This window comes from Staurois parvus, unplaced genomic scaffold, assembly GCF_062004578.1.
Source record: "Staurois parvus isolate SC_StPar_1 unplaced genomic scaffold, SC_StPar_1.0 ptg000226l, whole genome shotgun sequence".
NCBI classification, from domain to species: Eukaryota; Metazoa; Chordata; class Amphibia; order Anura; family Ranidae; genus Staurois; species Staurois parvus.
In genome coordinates, this window is record NW_028318022.1 from 4681874 (window position 1) to 4700442 (window position 18569).

Sequence of the window (18569 nt, forward strand, 5' to 3'; positions counted from 1 at the left end):
GGATGGCCAATTGCTTCTATTACTCTGTCAGCTACTACTCTTTTAGCTAAATATTTGGATAAATATTTGATTCCTTTGATCTTGAACACCCGTTCTTATATACTAGATACTCAAGATTTTTTTAATAAAATTCAACATCTTATTTTACCCCCTGATTCAATATTGGTCACTTGGGATGTAGCAAATTTATATACAGCAATCCCTCATGAACTGGGGATAGAAGCCTGCTGATGTTTGTTGTTTCATTCAAAAGTTATGATTCTTTGTAGATTTCCTTCTTATTGCAACTTTTGACAGTTGTTTTGGAGGATAATTTTTTTTTATTTAAGGATAATTATTATTTACAGCACATCGGAGCAGTGATGGGTTGTAATGTCGCTCCTCCATATGCGAATGTGTTTATGGACATGGTACAGAATGCGTTTATATATCATTGTGATTTTTTTTACAAGACATTGTTTATTTTATTTCAGATTTATTGATGGTGTCTTTGCAGTATGGACAGGTGACTTAGAATCCTTATCCTTGTTTAATACTTATTTGAATTGTTTAATACCTGGACTTTAATATGTCTATGAGCACAATGGAAATGTATTTTTTGGATACTCTATTGAGAACATGTAATGAGCATATTGTTAGTGATTTATACATCAGGCCTACAGATCGTAACCAGTTGTTGTTGTTTTCTAGTTTTCATCCCCCTGGGGTTTTTAAATCTATACCCCGTAGTCAATTAACCCATGTTTCTAGGATTGCCAGTGACCCACAGGTTAGGGAGATTAGACTCAACGAGATGGAAGACAGGCTCTGTGTATGAGTTATCCCACGGATACAGTTAAAAAAGAAAGGGATACCTTGTTTCGACAGAAATACAGATAGTTTAATTCCCGCAGACTGCCTTTCATCTCTCAGTTTCATCCCTACTCAAATCAGGTTTTAAATATAATTAAAAAACATCGGTCAATTTTGAATACTAATTATCCCTCTATACCAGAATTTAATCTTCCTCCGTTACCTTCTTATCGTCGAGGAAGGACAATACATGATAAATTAGTAAGATCACATCAATATAATCCACCTTTATTTCCTTTAACCTTATTGGGTCCTCGTAACTTTGGCTCTTATCCGTGCCTCAATTGTATACAATGTAACAATATGATAAAGGGAAAATCTTTCTCTCATCCTCATTTAGGTTACAATATATCCATCAAGGAACACTATACTTGTCAGTCATCATTTGTGATTTATATGATAAAATGTCCATGTGGTTTGTTATATATTGGCGACACCAGCCAAAAGGTAAAGGATAGAATAGTGTCAGGGAGCGAGGAGTCAGACACACAAGGAGGTGCAATTAAAGGTAGGTTTATTAATATAAAAATAAGACAAGAGTCTATGCAAGTCCAACAGCGAAAATCGTAGCCAAAGCCGGGGTCAAGAGCTAGGAAGAATCGTTGCTAGAGCCGGGATCAGGAGCCAGGAAGAATTGTCGCCAGAGCCGGGATCAGGAGCCAGGAAGAATGGTCGCCAGAGCCAGGGTCAGAAGCCAGGAGGAGTCTTAGCCAAAGCCGAGTCGGTATCCAGGAAAGCAATGAGTAGCTAAACAGGAGCTTGCTGTTGTGCAACAGACAGGACACGAATGCAATGTACAGCAACAAACAGCAGACTTATATGTGATAAGCCGCCACCTCCTGGGGGAGGAGCCACAGAGGGCTGAAAGCATAAAGGATCCCACAATGCTTTGCAGACACCTAAGATGGATGCCAGCACATGGAGCAGCACAAGGTCTGTGGAAAGGTAGGACCTTGACAAATAGCTAGACATAAATAATCTATTAGAGATAAACTCATTAAGTTACCACTAGCGAGACATTTTGTAGAAAAGGGTCATACGGTTTCTCAACTCAGATTTATGGTCATTGATGGAATTCCTAGAAATAGACGTGGTGGTAACAGGGAATTGCAACTTAGACAACGGGAGGTTCAATGGATCCATCATTTGTATACATTAACCCCTAAAGGGTTAAATTCGGAATTTGATCTGTATTTATTTCTTTAAAATAATTATTTTGTGGTTTATTATTTTTTTATTTTTTGGCTTTTGTATATACGTGTTTGTATATATATATATATATACATATGTACTTTTTCATTTCTTCTTATTTTTTCATTATATATATATATATATATATATATATATATATATATATATAATGTGCTTTCTATAATAGTAACATAATAGCCAAAACTGTTTGTTGATCACTATGCTGTATGGCTTTGTCCATTTTTTGGATCACCCTTTTGTATGGTGATTTTTCAAGAATAAAAGTTTTTTATGTGCAGCAATGCAATTTTCTTTTTTCTATATATGGCCTTTGGGAGGGCCTTATTGCAATGCACCGTGATTGATCATCGTTGTGCACTCCACCCATATTACTGATATATATATATATATATATATAAATATATACAGTGCCTCCAGAAAGTGTTCACATTGTGTTATGTTACAGCCTTATTCCACAATGGATTAAATTAATTTTTTCCCTCAACATTCTACCCCATAATGACAACATGAAAGAAGTTTGTTTTGAAATCTTTGCAATTTATTAAAAATAAAAAAATGAAAAAACCACATGTACATAAGTATTCCCAGCCTTTGCCATGGCACTTAAAATTGAGCTCTGGTGCATCCTGTTCAACACTGATCATCCTTGAGATGTTTTCATAACTTGATTGGAGTCCACCTATATGAAATTCAGTTGATTGGACATGATTAGGAAAGGCATAAACCTGTCTATATAAGGTTCCACAGTTAACAGTGCATGTCAGAGCACAAACTAAGCCATGAAGTCCAAGTAATTGTCTGTAGACCTCCGAGACAGGATTGTATTAAGACACAGATCTGGGGAAGGGTACAGAAAATTTTCTGCAGCATTGAAGGTCCCAATGAGAACAGTGGCTTCCATCATCCGTAAATGGAAGAAGTTTGGAACCACCAGGAATCTTCCTAAAGCGGGCTCCCTGCCAAAATGAGCAATCAAGGGAGAAGGGCCTTAGCTAGGGAGGTAGCCAAGCACTTGATGGTCACTCTGAAAGAGCTCTAGCATTTCTCTGTGGAGAGAGGAGAACCTTCCAGAAGAACAATCATCTCTGCAGCACTCCGCCAATCAGGCCTGTATTGTAGAGTGGCCAGACGGAAGCCACTCCTGAGTAAAAGGCAAATGGCAGCCCGCCTGGAGTTTGCCAAAAGGCACCTGGGGGACTCTCAGACCATGAGAAACAAAACTCTCTGGTCTGATGAAACAAAGATTGAACTTTTTGGTCTGAATGCCAAGCATTCCCAGAAGTCTGCATGTAATTTAAAGTTACATGCACTTGGGGGCTAAGAATATGCATACATCATACATACTAGGGGACGTACAACTGGAGGAATCATTGGTGGAGGAGGATCTGGGAGTTTTGGTAGATTATAAACTTAACACCTTCCTATAGCAGATTGACAGCCAGGCTGGACACTCCTCCTTGTGACTGGGTGTCATATGACATCCTGTCAAAAAGAGCCGCTCGTGGGGCCGCGCAGCAGCGCGATCTGTCACCGCCTGTATTCAATTTTCTACAGCTCAGGAAATTGCTTTAAAGAAAGGCTTAGATTTTTCCCTAGATACACAGAATATAACTGGATACTAACATTTATAGGTAAAGTTGATCCAGGGAATATCCAATTACCTCTAGGGGGATCAGGAAGGAAGTTTTTTCCCCTGCAGTAGCAAAGTGGATCAGGCTTTGCTGGGTTTTGTGCCTTCCTCTGTATCAACTGTGGGTGTAGGATTATAACTTTTTTTTTTTACTGGTTGAACTGGATAGACTTTTGTCTTTTTTCAGGCAGACTAACTATGTAACTATAGATTGTAAACTCCACAAGCATGACCCTCCTATTCCTTCTGTACTGGAATATATTGTAATTGTATTGTCTTCCTTTATATTGTAAAGCTCTGCGCAAACTGTTGGCGGAATACAGGGTTGCTGTCAGAAACCACTGGGCCCCATACAGCCAACCCAACCTGACAGCCCCCCCCCAAAAAAAACAATTACAGTTCATTATGCTTTAGTTGTGAAAGAACACATTGAGTTATCAGTACTGATTACTCATTGTCTTCATTCAGGAAAAGAAGTAAATGTGACATATTTACCAGACCCTTCCCCCACTCTCCATCCTGATGAATCATATTGAGTGCTTGAAGCTGCCGGTGGGAAGCTGGCAGCACTGTGGGAGCAGGGCCACACAGGGTGGCAGGGGGAAACGTATGGTGCACAGGGAGGGTGATGGGTATGGTGGGGGGGGGGATTACTGGAACTGATCCGCTGAGAGCCAGTGGGAGGGAGAGAAGAAGAAGCCAGCTTTCAGCTGCTGCAGAAAGAGCCATATAGGGGATTGATTCCATTAATTGCCCTCCATGTCCCAATCACCCTCTCTGTCCACATCTGATTCACCCAACTGCCTGGGCCCCCCTGCTGGCCTGGGCCCGGTACAGGAGGACTGGTGGTACCCCCTTATCCTAGCGGTATGTAAATCCTGTATAATAACAGTAATAATAATAATAATGTAAGATGCAAGTCAAATTTTGGGCAACAAAAATGTCATTTTTAGTGTGATACTTCCAAAGAAATCATGTCTAAAGGGATGTAGACCCTGCCATTTTCCTCATTAGAACCCTGCAGGTGCAGCAGCTGATGGATAATTATGATGGATAATTATGAAGCCACTGAACATGGACACAGACAAACAAACAGCTAATCTTTCATAATAACAAAAGGTAGGAATCTGCAACAAGGTTTGTTAACATTTTTGCTATATACATAGACCAAGCAAAGTGGAATGATTTTTTCTCAACAAAAGTGGAGTTATTCTTTAACCTCCTTAGCGGTAATCCCGAGTGTAGCTCGGGGTAAAATTTCTATACCAAGAGCGGTAACACCGAGCTACACTCGGGCTTACCATGCGGCGTTGCTCAGAGGGTCCCTGCAGCACTTACCTTGTCCTTACCGCTCCCACGATGTGTCCCCTGCAGTGTCCCCGGCCATCTCCTCCAGCCGATGCCGGCATCCGGCTTCTGTTTTCTGGTCCCTGTGACGTCGGGACGTACGGGCGTCGTAACCAGCGGGAAATTTGAAATTTTTAAAAAATGTCATTGATGTTTCAATGCATTTCACATATATTTTGTCTCGAGTGCTTTGTCCTGTGCCCTACCTGCATTTTGAATGTTCTTTCTGTCTGGAAACTTAGAAAAGTCTATGGCGTCCAAAAAGCGTCCCTTTACGTCAAAAGCGGTTTTGAACAGCGATAGTAAATCAGAACCACTTGCAGAATTGAGTGATGATGACTCGTGGGGAAATTTGTCATCAGACAATGAAAACGATTTTGCGACTTTGCTCAGCGATGTGCGAATTTGCCTCTGTATTTCAAATTTCAGTGTTTTTTGTTTGATTATATTATTGAATTAAATTTATTATTATATTATTATTTTTTATGATTATTTATTAAATTATAATTTATGATTCCTTGTTTCAAATTTTATCATACCCGGGATGTTTAATAGACTCTTGTTCGTACAGATTTCAGTGAGTTATTCCTAAAAATTACAGACTACAATAAAAAAACTACATATTTCCATGCAAAAAAATGGTACCGCTTTCAGCACAAAAAATCTGAAAGAATCATACCGCCGAGGAGGTTAAAGTACTCAGAGAGATGTACTTTCTGTTTATTTTTTGTCAGTATTACTGTCTAAACCATTTGTTTTATAGTATCAATTCTCATTTTATAAAATAAAATTTTTTTTTTGAAGAGTGCCCTGACATTGAGCATCACAGGGGTGAGTATTGCTCATTTACACTCTGGTCACATCGATCCTGACTTTGAAATCGTGCAATTTCACTGTAAGTGACGCGATTTCAAAGTCGGGATGTCATTGCAATTTGAGGTGCGATTTGCAAGACTTCTCACACAGATCGCACCAAAAGTAGTGCATGCACTACTTTAGAAATCGGTGCGGCTCCGGCCAAGTCGGAACTGCACCGATATGACCGTTGTAATTGCGGACAATAGGGTTCTATTTGGCATGAAATTTAGAAGTCGAATGGCATGTAAACCGCATGCAAAGCCGCACCCAGTGCGACCGGGGTCTTACCAATATTTATATTTAAATCTGAAAGCTATTATTATTTGCAATAACCATAATATGAAAGTTTTAAAAATCACATATTAATGAAGGTCATGTTCATTTAAACATGTCAAGCACGGGTTTGCTTGTCCTACTTTGAAATTCAATAAACAGTACCAGGTGATTACACCAGCTATAGCTGTGTAAATAGCATGTCTTGTTTTATGCTGACAATGCTTAACTAGCTCTTTTCAGTGTATCTGAGCGCTGTCAGCCTTTGCTGCTTAGTAAGACTGGCTTTTTGTAGTGATGCACACAGCGTCAGCGCGTACTACCTTTGTCACTGCAAGCCCAGCCTATCTTTTACTTACATGCCCCCTCCTTGACTCCAGAAGCTCGACTGATGGCAGCTCCCACCTACAGCAGTGGGAAACTTTGTATTGTAAAATCATAATGGAAATGACCAACCACCCTCAACTATGCAAAGCAAAAGGAGATTAAAAAAAAGGCAGTGTGAAAATAGGTATTTGGAATATTTTTTTTTTTTTACATTTTCTTTGCATGTAGGGGATAGCGTATTGCACCATAAACCGTATTGATGATGTTTGCTAAAAGATAAGTCAAAGCAGATGTAAAGCCATCAAACAGAAAGGTTAGCAGAGGATGGACTGACACTTGGGTTGTAATCTAAACATGTTCCTTTGCTAAGTTTACAAATTTTAGCAAATCTCTTATAAAGAGGAACTTCTGTATACAGTTTAGTAGCTCTGAACCCCCCTTCCTGATGCCATCTTTGTGGTGATGAGAAGACGATCATGTCGGTTCACATGCAGGAGATTTCCAGTGTATGTGCATGCAAAGGTTTGGGATTTTCGTAATAGCCATTTCTGCACATGGACTAGAAAAGCTGTGCATGGTGCAGGTCTTCTGGGAAATTTGCTTGTGTGCATATGTGCTGCAGGGCTTACTTGGGCCTCGAAGTCCTAGGGAACATCTGCTCACGTGCGCAATCCGGTGGGGGGCACAAATGTCATTCTTGCCTAGATAAAAAAAAGCGTTTTCTGCAGTGCATTTTTGGAATGGGTGTGTTTTTTGGAAAGGGTCAATTACTTTTTTGAATGCAAAAGGTTGCATTGTTGGTTCATTTTTGCTGCTTTTTTGCTGCGTTTTGCATTTTAAATCTGCCTAGCAACAAGAAAAATAAAAAAAAATTAAAAACCGCAAAACGCATCAAAAACACATCAAAAACGCAATGCAAAATTCACTGCAGAAACGGATCAAACGTAAACTGCATTGGTGCGTACCTAGCCTTAGGGAGAAACACTCTCTCTGACTGTCCTGATCATCAGGAAGGGTAAATCCAACATTTTGAGTTAACACAATAACAGGCAGGGGGGTCTTCCAATGAGGGCACTTGTTCCTACATCACCTGTCTAAGAAGAGATTTTTCTTGCATTTAAAAAAGTGTGTGGACCCCTGTGCTATCCAACAAATAACAAAGTGAAAATTAGATAAACTGAAATGAGATAGCTGCTGCTAACATCAAAATGTGTTCCCACAAAAATGACAAATAGACAAACAAGTGGTGCTGCGCTGCTGACACACTACAAAAAAAGCCTAACTAAATAAAATGTCCCAAATTTAGATCATACATTGTGAGATCAAACCACCTTGATAAATTAACAATTCTTCAATAAATCTTGTGGTTTCTTCTTATATAAATGTCCCAAAGCCCATCAAGTGAGATTATGCAAAATCAAAAAATGGTGCCACCTCCGTGCTCAAAGAACTCTCACCTTAGAGCACATGAAAATGCGCTTTGATAACGAATAGACAGAAAGATTTTCCACTTTCTTAATCCATAGCTATATGGTAGTAATCAGACATTTTGAGTGTGCATTTGACTGTCAGATCAGAGCTAGGGATCGATCCCTTTAAGAGCAATGGAGGTCTCATATCCATCTTAAAAGGAACAAGAAAAACTCCCATGGTGCAGTACATACTGTCAGTAATATTTATTAAAAAACAGTGTTACACTCATATGTATTCAAAGATAAAAACGCCTTAGAGCGTAAAATCACCAAATGCAGGCTATGAATCGCATCAGCTGGTTTCAGTAATCTCGTCTGCTCAGAGCCATGCCCCTTACTCATTACATCACGCCCACGTGACTTCATCAGAGGGATTCTTGCATTGTTTATGCCTTTTAGATATCCTTCAACTGGTATTTTTTTAAGTGAAATGTTACCATTACCAGACAATCGTTTACTGTAGTCGTGCATTCATTAAAACATAAAAAGGTGTAATATATATTTTTATTTATCTCATAGAAATATAAAATGCTGTTTTGAAATGAGCACCTCCGCTCAACAGCAGGAAGACTGGGCAAGGGTTTTTACTTTAGCTGAAATACACATGTACTGCTTCTTCTTCAGCGCAGCAAGCTAAAGATGAGCTTTCATTGGGTTACTGGACTAAGATGAGATACTGCAGAGGAAGAAGAAGATCTGGTTGTCCCCGTATTACAAAACTGCCTGCACAGACATACAAATCATGGGTAGGCAAACATTTTCTATATATTTTGTTTGATCTTTGTATTTAGCTCTATGGCTTGACTTTAGCATTGAGCATATTGAGAACATATTACAGCTCAAAATTCCCCTTTTGAAAATATGGTATACTAGGAATAATAGTGGACATTCTAGTGCTAAGTGTCAGGATGTTGCCATTACATCCTTGTTTGCATTGCCTGAATACCTAGAATCTCATTTTCCCTAGCAAAAAGTATCACACAAACAATAGCTGTCTAGTTTGAATAAACATTTCCAGCCATGCAGAATGATGCATATTTATCAACAACAAAGAGGTTACTAATGGAATCTGTAGTGGAAGCATGCTGTGTTGATCAAGTTGAGTGGAAAATCAAATCTATGCACAATACCTCTAAAATGACAATAATACATCTGTCATCACACCATGCGTTGACTGACTTATGGCACTATGCATTCAAATGGAATCTAAATCATATCATGAGCCCTACTGCCAATGTTTAATATTGTAGGTATCACAAATATAGCAGATCTCCATTTAGCATTCTGAAAATACCCAGATGCCCAATCTCAAGTTACTGTCACGTTAAAGGGCATCTCTTATTCACTGTAACAGACTGTGGAATGTCATGTTTCTCACCAGGATCTGACACTCTGCACAGTATCTTCTATAATTAGGAATATACACTTCACTAGTAAGAAGTAGCATGTGTTAGATGACAGCATGAACAGTTTTTGGCAAACAAATTCTTTCACAAATAATATCATTACAGATGAATCATCATTTAAATGAATGCTCACAGCTGCACAAAAAGATGCCGCTGAATGAAGACTGATTACATTAGGCTGGATTTCTGCCTCTGGTTGACTTTACATATGTTATATATGTAGTATTTCAGTAACCAAATAAGTGATTTTAATGAAGACGATGAACAATTTATCATAGTGTTAGGGTCAGAGGAGCTAAAAATCACTTGCTTTTCCAGTGGGCCAAACTGATACATTTATCATGGGTTTTCGTTTTCAATGACACATGCAAAGGAATGATGGGTAAATGGTGAAGTCTACCTTTTTAATATCCTGTCTGCATTTTCTGGGAAAATTTGCTGTGGTGATTTTAGAATTCCACTGCAACAATTAGTTGAAAGTGTTACTAAAGCCAGTTCCCTGCATTCACTATATCTGGTCTCGCACAGTATACACAACATGGAAATGCAATTAATTTAGTAAATATAAACTGCTAAATACCTTTTCTCATCAGCAGTTAGAGCCTTGTGACTTCTATCAGTGTCTTGTGACTTCAGCAGAGCACTGGTTAAAGCTTGTAGGAGGAGTTTTCTTTCTGCTCTAGGAGGATGAGAAAACCCTGACCCTCTGTCTGGACAGTTCTGATTGGCCCTGTGCTGATCACATGCACCCTCCCAAGAACAAAAAAAACCTCTCTAGCAATATACACCTGTGACGGGAGTCACTTTGGGTGGGGGGCCCATGGAACACAGCTCAGTTTGGAGAGGTGGGGAGACCCCTGCCTCAGCTCCCCATATCCCTAATATGTGTAAGTCACCCTGTGCCTGGTAGAGGTACAGGGTGATCTGTCCTAATATTGGGGTGAGGGGTTGTTGATTGTTTAATGCCATGTGGTTGCGTCCCATTGTTCTATCATGTGTCTTGCTTGGGAGCAAACTATTATGGGATGTATGTGTTTGTGTATTGGCTTGGTGGGGGGTGTTTCCAGCAGCCCTCCCTCCTGATGGGACTGTCTGTTGGTGTATCTCTTGTTGCTAAAGGTAGATTACCCCGCCCTGTGTTATTGTGCAGGGAGGGGGGTTGTTCCCTTGAATGTATATATCTTGTATCTGTGGTAAAATAAAGTAGTCTATTTCCTGGTTTACTTCAAGACTGGTGTCGTCTAGTCTTTTATGGTCTGCTGTGGTGTCTGTGGTTGGTGTTCGGACAGGGAAGCAGTATCCTAACGGAACTACCCAAGTGCAGTCTGGGGACGGTTCCGTTACATTACCAAACTGAACATGTGCATGTACCTACGGATTCAGTTTGTATCAGGTGGACATTTCAAAAAGAGGAAGGGCAGAGAAGAAAGGATCAAACAGCCTTTTTACACAATGCCAAGGATTAATTCCTTAGGTTACACAGTGAGCATAACTAGCATGCTTTACTGCATACTGTATACAGACTGATTTTACTGTTGTGGGTTTAGTGACACTTTAAGTGTGAGTGCTGGTCCACATATATGCAGATTGGATGCGGTGTGAACCACATCCAATTTGCATGACATGTGAAAATACATTGCTTCCTATGGTGCCTGTTCATATATGTCCAGTGGACTGGCGGTGCGGATTCAGTGCGGTTTGAAAAAGAGTCATGTCTGATTTCTGAGTAGTGCCTTCAGGTTCAGGTGCAGATTACAGGCTATTGATTTCTATGGGAACCGTTTCTGAACCGCATCTGTGTAAATGGGATAATCCTGAGAGCTAATCCTGTCCCGAACCTGATGTACAGTGAACCTGACATGAAGCGGTGAACAGCTACTGTATCAATTAGCTGTGAAACCTGAGCTTCAATTTGCACTGCACACGTGTGAATCAGCGCTTAAGGTTTCATTGTACATATTGGCCACGATTTGGAAATTTAATCTTCTAAATCCTTCTGCCCAAACCCCAACCATATGTGCTATATAAGGGCATGTCCAGCACCTTTTAAGTGACTTTAACCAAAGCTTTATTTAGTTTTGGATATAATGTGAAATACTTAGAACTTCCATAAGATTTTTATTGATGTATATGACCTGTGGGATTCTCCTAACTCTCTGTCCCAGTGACAGAAAGTGGCAACCAGGACAGGGAGTGGGGGGGGGGGGAGTGAACAGAAAATAATAAAAGTCTGTTGATGGTTAACCATCCCCACTGTTGAATGCTACAATATGTTTTGTCTAAAATTGTCCTTTAAGTCAATGTTAAACCCACAACAGTGAATTCAGTCTGTATATGCAGTAAAGCATGCTTGTTATACTCACTGTGGAACCTAAGGGGTTAATCCTACACATTGTGTAAAAAGGATGTTTGATCTTCTCTTCTATGATCCTCCCCTTCTTCCATTGCCCCATAAATATCTCCTGATAGAACAGAGGTTTGGAGTCACTCTGCACATGCTCGGCTTGGTTTGTCTTGCAAGAGATGTTTTTTGGGACAGCACTGTCCAGACACAGGTCAGGGGTCCTGCAACATCCTAGAGCAGAAAGAAAAATCCTCCTACAACTTTAACCAGTGCTCTGATAAACACTGATAGAAGTCACAAGACTGCTCCAACTGCTGGTATTTAGCAGTTTATATTTACTAAAATAATTACACTTCCATGTTGTGTGTACTGTGGGAGACCAGATAAAGTGAATGCAGGGAACTGGGTTTAGTAACACTTCAAGCTTAGACAGCAGTGAAAAGTAGGCAATGTCACCACTTGGATTTTAGCTTGAAATCTTTGATGGAGTAATCCAACAGGAGCCTCACACAATTGCATGTGTGTTTTTTTCAGCTTACACTACTGAGCTCTATATACAGCATACATTCTACTACAAAGGATCAAAAGATAATGAGGGCAACGTGAAAACCAGCCTAAAACTCTAACTGCTGTTTGGATAGAAGACTTTATAATATTTATATTAAATGTTTTGTATTTTAACCACTTGCCCTCCAGAGGATTTCCCCCCCTCCTAACCTGGCCATTTTGTGCGATACGGTGCTGCGTTACTTTAACTGACAATTGCGCAGTCATGCAACTCTGTACACAAATGAAATGTACAGTATGTCCTTTTTTCACACAAATAGAGCTTTCTTTTGGTGGTATTTGATCACCTGTGTGTTTTTTATTTTTTGCGCTATAAACAAAAAAGACTGACAATTTTGAAAAAAAAAATATTTTTTTAATGTTTTGCTATAAAACATATACAGTAAAAATAAATGAAAAATCTAATTTTGTCATAAATGTAGGCCAAAATGTATTCTGATACATGTCTTTGCTAAAACAAATTCCAATACATGTAAATTAATTGGTTTACGTGAAAGCGTCTATAAATGGCGGTATATATACTGTAATTATTTTTTTTTTCATACTAGTAATAGCGGCAATCAGCAACTTATAACGGGACTGCAGCAAGCATTCTGACACTAAAGGGGAACTGACTAACTGCCCTGACATCCCGATGACACTAATACAGTGATCAGTGCTGACACTGTACTAATGACACTGGGCAGGAAGGGGTCAACATCTGAGCAATCAAAGGGTTAACTGTGTGCTGTGTGTGTTTTACTCTGCTGTGTATTTCTCTGCTGTGTATATAAGTATCTGTAATAAATAATAATGTTACTGCTGGCAGGAGAGAGACCTGTGTTGTTTATACACAGGTCTTTCCCTTGTCACTGTTTCTCGCCAATTGCTGGGTGCCAGCGGGTAATCTCTGGACCTGGTGATCGACATCTGTAGCCACCAATGGGGGCGCGGGTAGGGTGGCACGCTAGAAATGCAAATCACATATATATACTTGATTTTGCACAGCATTTCTGCTATAGGGCAGAGGGCAACTGGTTAATGAAAAAAGAGATCATACTACATTAAACAACAAACAAAACCTTTATATATTGTTTTCAAGGATAACGCTGCATGTAGTATAGCAGTGTAGAGCAGTGAAATAATAAACGTTGTAAATAGTAATCTATCGTAATAATCATAATAATCTTTCTCTGGCATGCCTACACAGGTTTTTGAATAATCATAGAATTGTTTCCTGACCTTTTATTTCTCCATAGCTTACCACATCTCTGCAGTTCTCATATGTCAGCATGCAAAATACCAATCGCCCCCTTAGGGAATAATTCAAAAACATTTTCAAGCATAAAGCAACAGGACGGGTAATACATACAGTGTGTAATGCAATACACTGCATCCAACACTACTTACACAACTGATATCAAATAAGCCAGGAATCTGTGTGCAGGTGGAGCTATATTTTAGGAGTAAAGGGACAAATGGAAATATTTGATGTTATGGTTCTAAGAGGTTCCTTTAGGCAAGAATCACACATAGGCTGCATTTTTAGTTCTGTGCAGTTTATGAATTTAGCCCCCTCATTTTAAATAGGCTTTATTTCACTGAGCTGTTGCTATCTGCTACATTCCCCTGCCAGCTACCAAGCTAAGCTGCTGACGCAAAGTTGTATTGTATAGAGCTGTGTTCTAAGCACTTTTGTTTGACATTTCTAGTACATGCTTAAACATAATAAAGGTTCCTCAAAATGAAAAATAGTACAGACAAATCAAATGTCATGCCTTGGCAAGCTATAGTAACCTTTTAACTAAGAACGGAAGAAATTTTTAGCCTCAATTTCCAGTGTCTACATGACACTAAATGAAAGTTTATCTAATTTATATCTTCATAAATGTCAGAGTTTTCAGTGCTACCTCTTTGGTATTTTATAATCCAAAACATAATTCTCTCCTCCCTTCCATTCTAACGTGAAATGGAAAAATAAGAATGTTGGTAAATGAATTATTTGTCCAAAGAAACAAGCATACCTGGATGCCTGGATAACAATATGTTTTTCTTATTCCAATAGCCCACAATTGCAATACATTATCAGATGTAAATTGCTTACAGAACAGTGAAAAAGTAAAGTGTTACTAAACCCAGGACTCTGCATTCACTATATCTGGTTTCCCACAGTACACAGAACATGGAAGTGCAATTATTTTAGTAAATATAAACTGCTAAATACCTTTTCTCATCAGCAGTTAGAGCAGTCTTGTGACTTCAGCAGGGCACTGGTTAAGGCTTGTAGGAGGAGTTTTAATTTTGCTCTAGGAGAGTAGTCATGCTTTACTGCATATACAGACTGATTTTACTGTTTTGGGTTTAGCAATGTCTTAAAGGACAATTTCAGACAAAACATATTGTAGCATTGAACACTTTAAGGAATTCTGGCATTTTGGCATTGTACTACGTTGCAGCTCTTGTCATTTTCCTGATTTCCACACATTATCTGTGTAATATAATATCAAAGCGTGACGTCAAATGTGACGTTCACCAAACATTCACTGGTTGGCGAATCTCTCACTGTTTTTCACAACTTCCACAAAAGAAGATTCACTTGCACTAAATGTTTGATGAATGTCAGATTCACCGCTCATTGCTTGATTAGTATGCACCTATGTGTTAATTTCACAAATGCACGGACACTGATAGGATACAAAAGTTTAAATGTCTGTGGCTAGTGGGTACAAGCACAACATTTTGGCAGACTGTTATTGACCATTTGAACACCTTGGAATAGATTTACTAAAACTGGCGAACTCAGAATCTGGTACAGCTGTTCATGGTATCCATTCAGCTTCTAACATTAGCTTGTTCAATCAAGCTTTGCAATAAAACCTGGAAACTGATTGGTTTCTATGCACCAGATTTTGCACTCTCTAGATTTAGTAAATAACCCCTAACGTCTACTTGCCCCATAACAGTTCTCAATCACCAAGACTGAAAGACCAGTAGGCACGTATCCTGCACTTTACCCTCATCATTTGGAAAATGGTGTTAGTGTGATAAATTCTACAACATACTTCTGATTGCACTAAGAAGGCTAATTGCGCAGTTCTATTCACTCAAAATAGTCCTGTTAAGTGAATCCATGCTAAGTAATGTTTAAGTGTAACACTTGAGTCCTGTTCACAGTGTGGAGCATTGAGTTAAAATGCTACATGTATGCATTTTCATGCAACACAATGCATATAAATGCAGGTAAATGCACAGCAACACAATGGAATTCAAGTCTGTCAAGAAAAATAGCAACGTTTTATTATTTTGTCCCTTACAAGCATCCACTAGGCAGCCATTGTACAGGGGAAGTAGAAAGTGTGTAGTGGAAAGCTGGCTAGCAAGATGAAATAGCTGAATGACCTAGTAAATCCTGGAATAAGGTTGTGTTTGTATCTGTCAGAGGAACTAATCTGCAAAAATGCATAGCAATATACTGTGCATAAAACACATGTCAATGCACATCAATGCACATTAAAATGTGTGTCAACACTCATTATTATTATTATTATACAGTATTTATATAGCGCCAAAGGGTATGCTCAGCCCTGTACAGTAGCAAGGGGGACAGAACATGAGACAAGACAGTAACAAAACAGTACACGAGGGGTTCGAGGGCCCTGCTCTTTCGAGCTTACAATCTAGGAGGATGGGGAAGGTGGTACAGGAGGAGATGGCTGTGGGGGATGGAGTGGTGGGAGGAGTGGAGGAGGTTGTTAGGTGATATCAGGTGTTAGGTGAGGTTGGGGTAGGCTTTCCGGAAGAGGAGGGTTTTCAGGGTGCGCCTGAAGGTGAGGAGGGTAGGTGATGGATTGGGGTAGGGAGTTCCAGAGGATGGGGGAAGTCCTAAAGAAGTCCTGCAATCGGGCGTGGGAGGAGGAGACCAGGGAGCTAGAGAGTAGGAGGTCCTGTTACGAGCGGAGGGCACGGGTAGGGTAGTATTTGGGTATCAGGTCGGTTATGTAGTTTGGGGCGGTGTTGTGAATGGCTTTATAGGTCAGAGTTAGCAGTTTGAATTTGATGCGTTGGGCAATCAGGAGCCAATGAAGGGATTGACAGAGGGGGGAGGCAGATGTGGAGCGCTTGGTGAGGTGGATGAGTCTAGCCGCTGAGTTTAGGATAGAGTGGGGATAGCGTTCGTTTTGGTAGGCCAGTGAGAAGGGAATTGCAATAGTCCAGGCGTGAGATGATGAGGGAGTGTACGAGTTGTTTGGTGGTGTCTGGGGTGAGGAATGTAGTACGTATCTTGGAGATGTTGTGGAGGTGGAGCCTGCAAGATCTAGATAGCAGTTGGATGTGGGGTAGGAAGGAGAGGTGGGAGTCCAGGGTGACACCCAGGACTTTGGCGTGTGGGGTGGGAGAGATGGTGGCGTTGTTTGTAGTGATGGAGAGGATGGGGGGGGCACGGGGGGGGGAAGACCAGGAGCTCGGTTTTGGATAGGTTAAGTTTGAGGAAGTGGAGCGACATCCAGTCTGATATGTCGTTTAGGAGGTGGGCGATGCGGGCAGAGAGTGAGGGGGTGAGGTGGGGGGTGGAGAGGTAAATTTGGGTGTCGTCGGCATAGAGGTGGTAATTGAAGCCATGAGAGTGAATAAGTTTGCCAAGGGAGGAGGTATAGATGGAGAAGAGGAGGGGCCCGAGGACAGAGCCTTGGGGGACCCCGACAGAGAGGGGGAGAGAGGGAGAGGTGGTAGTGTTGTAGGTGACGCTGAAGGAGCGTTGGGAAAGGTAGGAGGAGAACCAGGAGAGAGCAGCGTCCCTGATGCCAAGGGAGTTCAGTTTGGCAAGGAATAAAATGCATGTCAATGGAAGGCAACCCTCATCCCTTTTTTGAAAATGTTTATGAATTTTACTGCATGTGTGAGCTTACTTTGGTGGTAGATCATGGTAAAAGCATTTGCCGTTTTGCAAGGGCAGCACACTTATGTGCTGTGCATGAAACGCACACTGCTGCATTCTGGTTTCAATGGCACCTAAGACCAACCCAAATGACATGATATTTAACTAATGACAACAGTGATGCCACATATGTGCAATAGTGCACATTTGTATCCTATCTAATACACAAATTGACAATAACTGAAACTCTTACTAAATTGTAAAATAAGTTTTTTTTTATCATACCTAAAACACACTGACTATTCTTTTCTATTCTCTTCTATTCTTTTATTTTCTATTCAATTATTTTCTATTCTATTTTATTATTTTCTGTTCTGTTCTATTCTATCTGTTTTATTCTTACATAGTTAGTCTGGCTGAAAAAAGACACAAGTCCATCCAGTTCAACCATTAAAAAAAAAAAAAAAAGTTATAATGCTATACTCACAGTTGATCCAGAGGAAGGCAAAAAAACCCAGGAAAGCCTGATCCAATTTGCTCCAGCAGGGAAAAAAAATGCTTCTTGATCCCCTGAGATGCAATCAGATATTCCCTGGATCAATTTTACCTATAAATGTTAGTATCCAGTTATATTTTATTTTTATTACAGGTACTTATATAGCGCCGTCAATTTACACATATAGTGTACATTCACATCAGTCCCTAACCCTCAAAGGGTGTACAACCTAAGGTCCCTAACTCACATTCATATCAAAGGCCAATTTAGACAAGATCCAATTAACCTACCAGCATGTCATTGGAGTGTGCGAGGAAACCAGAGTACCTGGAGGAAACCCACGCAGACACAGGGAGAACATGCAAACTCCAGGCAGAGGTGCTGTGGCTGGGATACGAACCAATGACCCTAGTACTGCCAGGCGGAAGTGCTAACCATTTAGCCACTGTGCTGCCTACAGATATTGTCAGGAGTCGCCGCGGCATGTGGCTCGGCGCAGGCGCAGTGTGCCGACTTGCACTTGTGTGCGGGCACTAGGTCCTGGCCGGCCGCGGAGATGACAGAACTCGCGCATGCCTGGCACTAATGACAGCGCAGGGCGCGGTATTTAAATCCGCTCTGTGCTGACACTGGTTGCCGTATGGTCTCTTTTGTTTGTTCCTGCTCCTGTATCCGTGCTGGTTGATTGTTGCCAACCCTGATTGTTCCTGACCATGCTGTACTCTCCTGCTCTGACCCCTGGCTTGCCTGACCTCTCTTTTGGATGCCCCTCATTGGATCTGACCTCCCGTTGTTGACCCGGCAAGTTACCCGACTATTCTCTGCCTGCTGCCTTGTACCGCGCTGTTCCCACGGTTACGGACTCGGCCTGTCTGACCACGCTTCTGCTCAGCCATCCATCCATCCTGCTCGGACCCATCCGCCTCTTCA

The 18569-nt window shown here is 40.6% G+C and overlaps 1 protein-coding gene across 1 annotated transcript in view; it reads left to right on the plus strand.

The window, feature by feature from the left end:
• Nucleotides 1–583: 583 nt before the first annotated feature.
• LOC149460541 (uncharacterized) overlaps nt 584–18569 on the plus strand; it is a 28905-nt gene continuing 10919 nt past the window's right edge. Inside the window, exons 1-3 of the mRNA XM_089679550.1 lie at nt 584–769; nt 934–1331; nt 1839–1980. Of these exons, the coding sequence (XP_089535676.1) occupies nt 584–769; nt 934–1331; nt 1839–1980 (726 nt within the window). The remainder of the gene's footprint in view (nt 770–933; nt 1332–1838; nt 1981–18569) is intronic.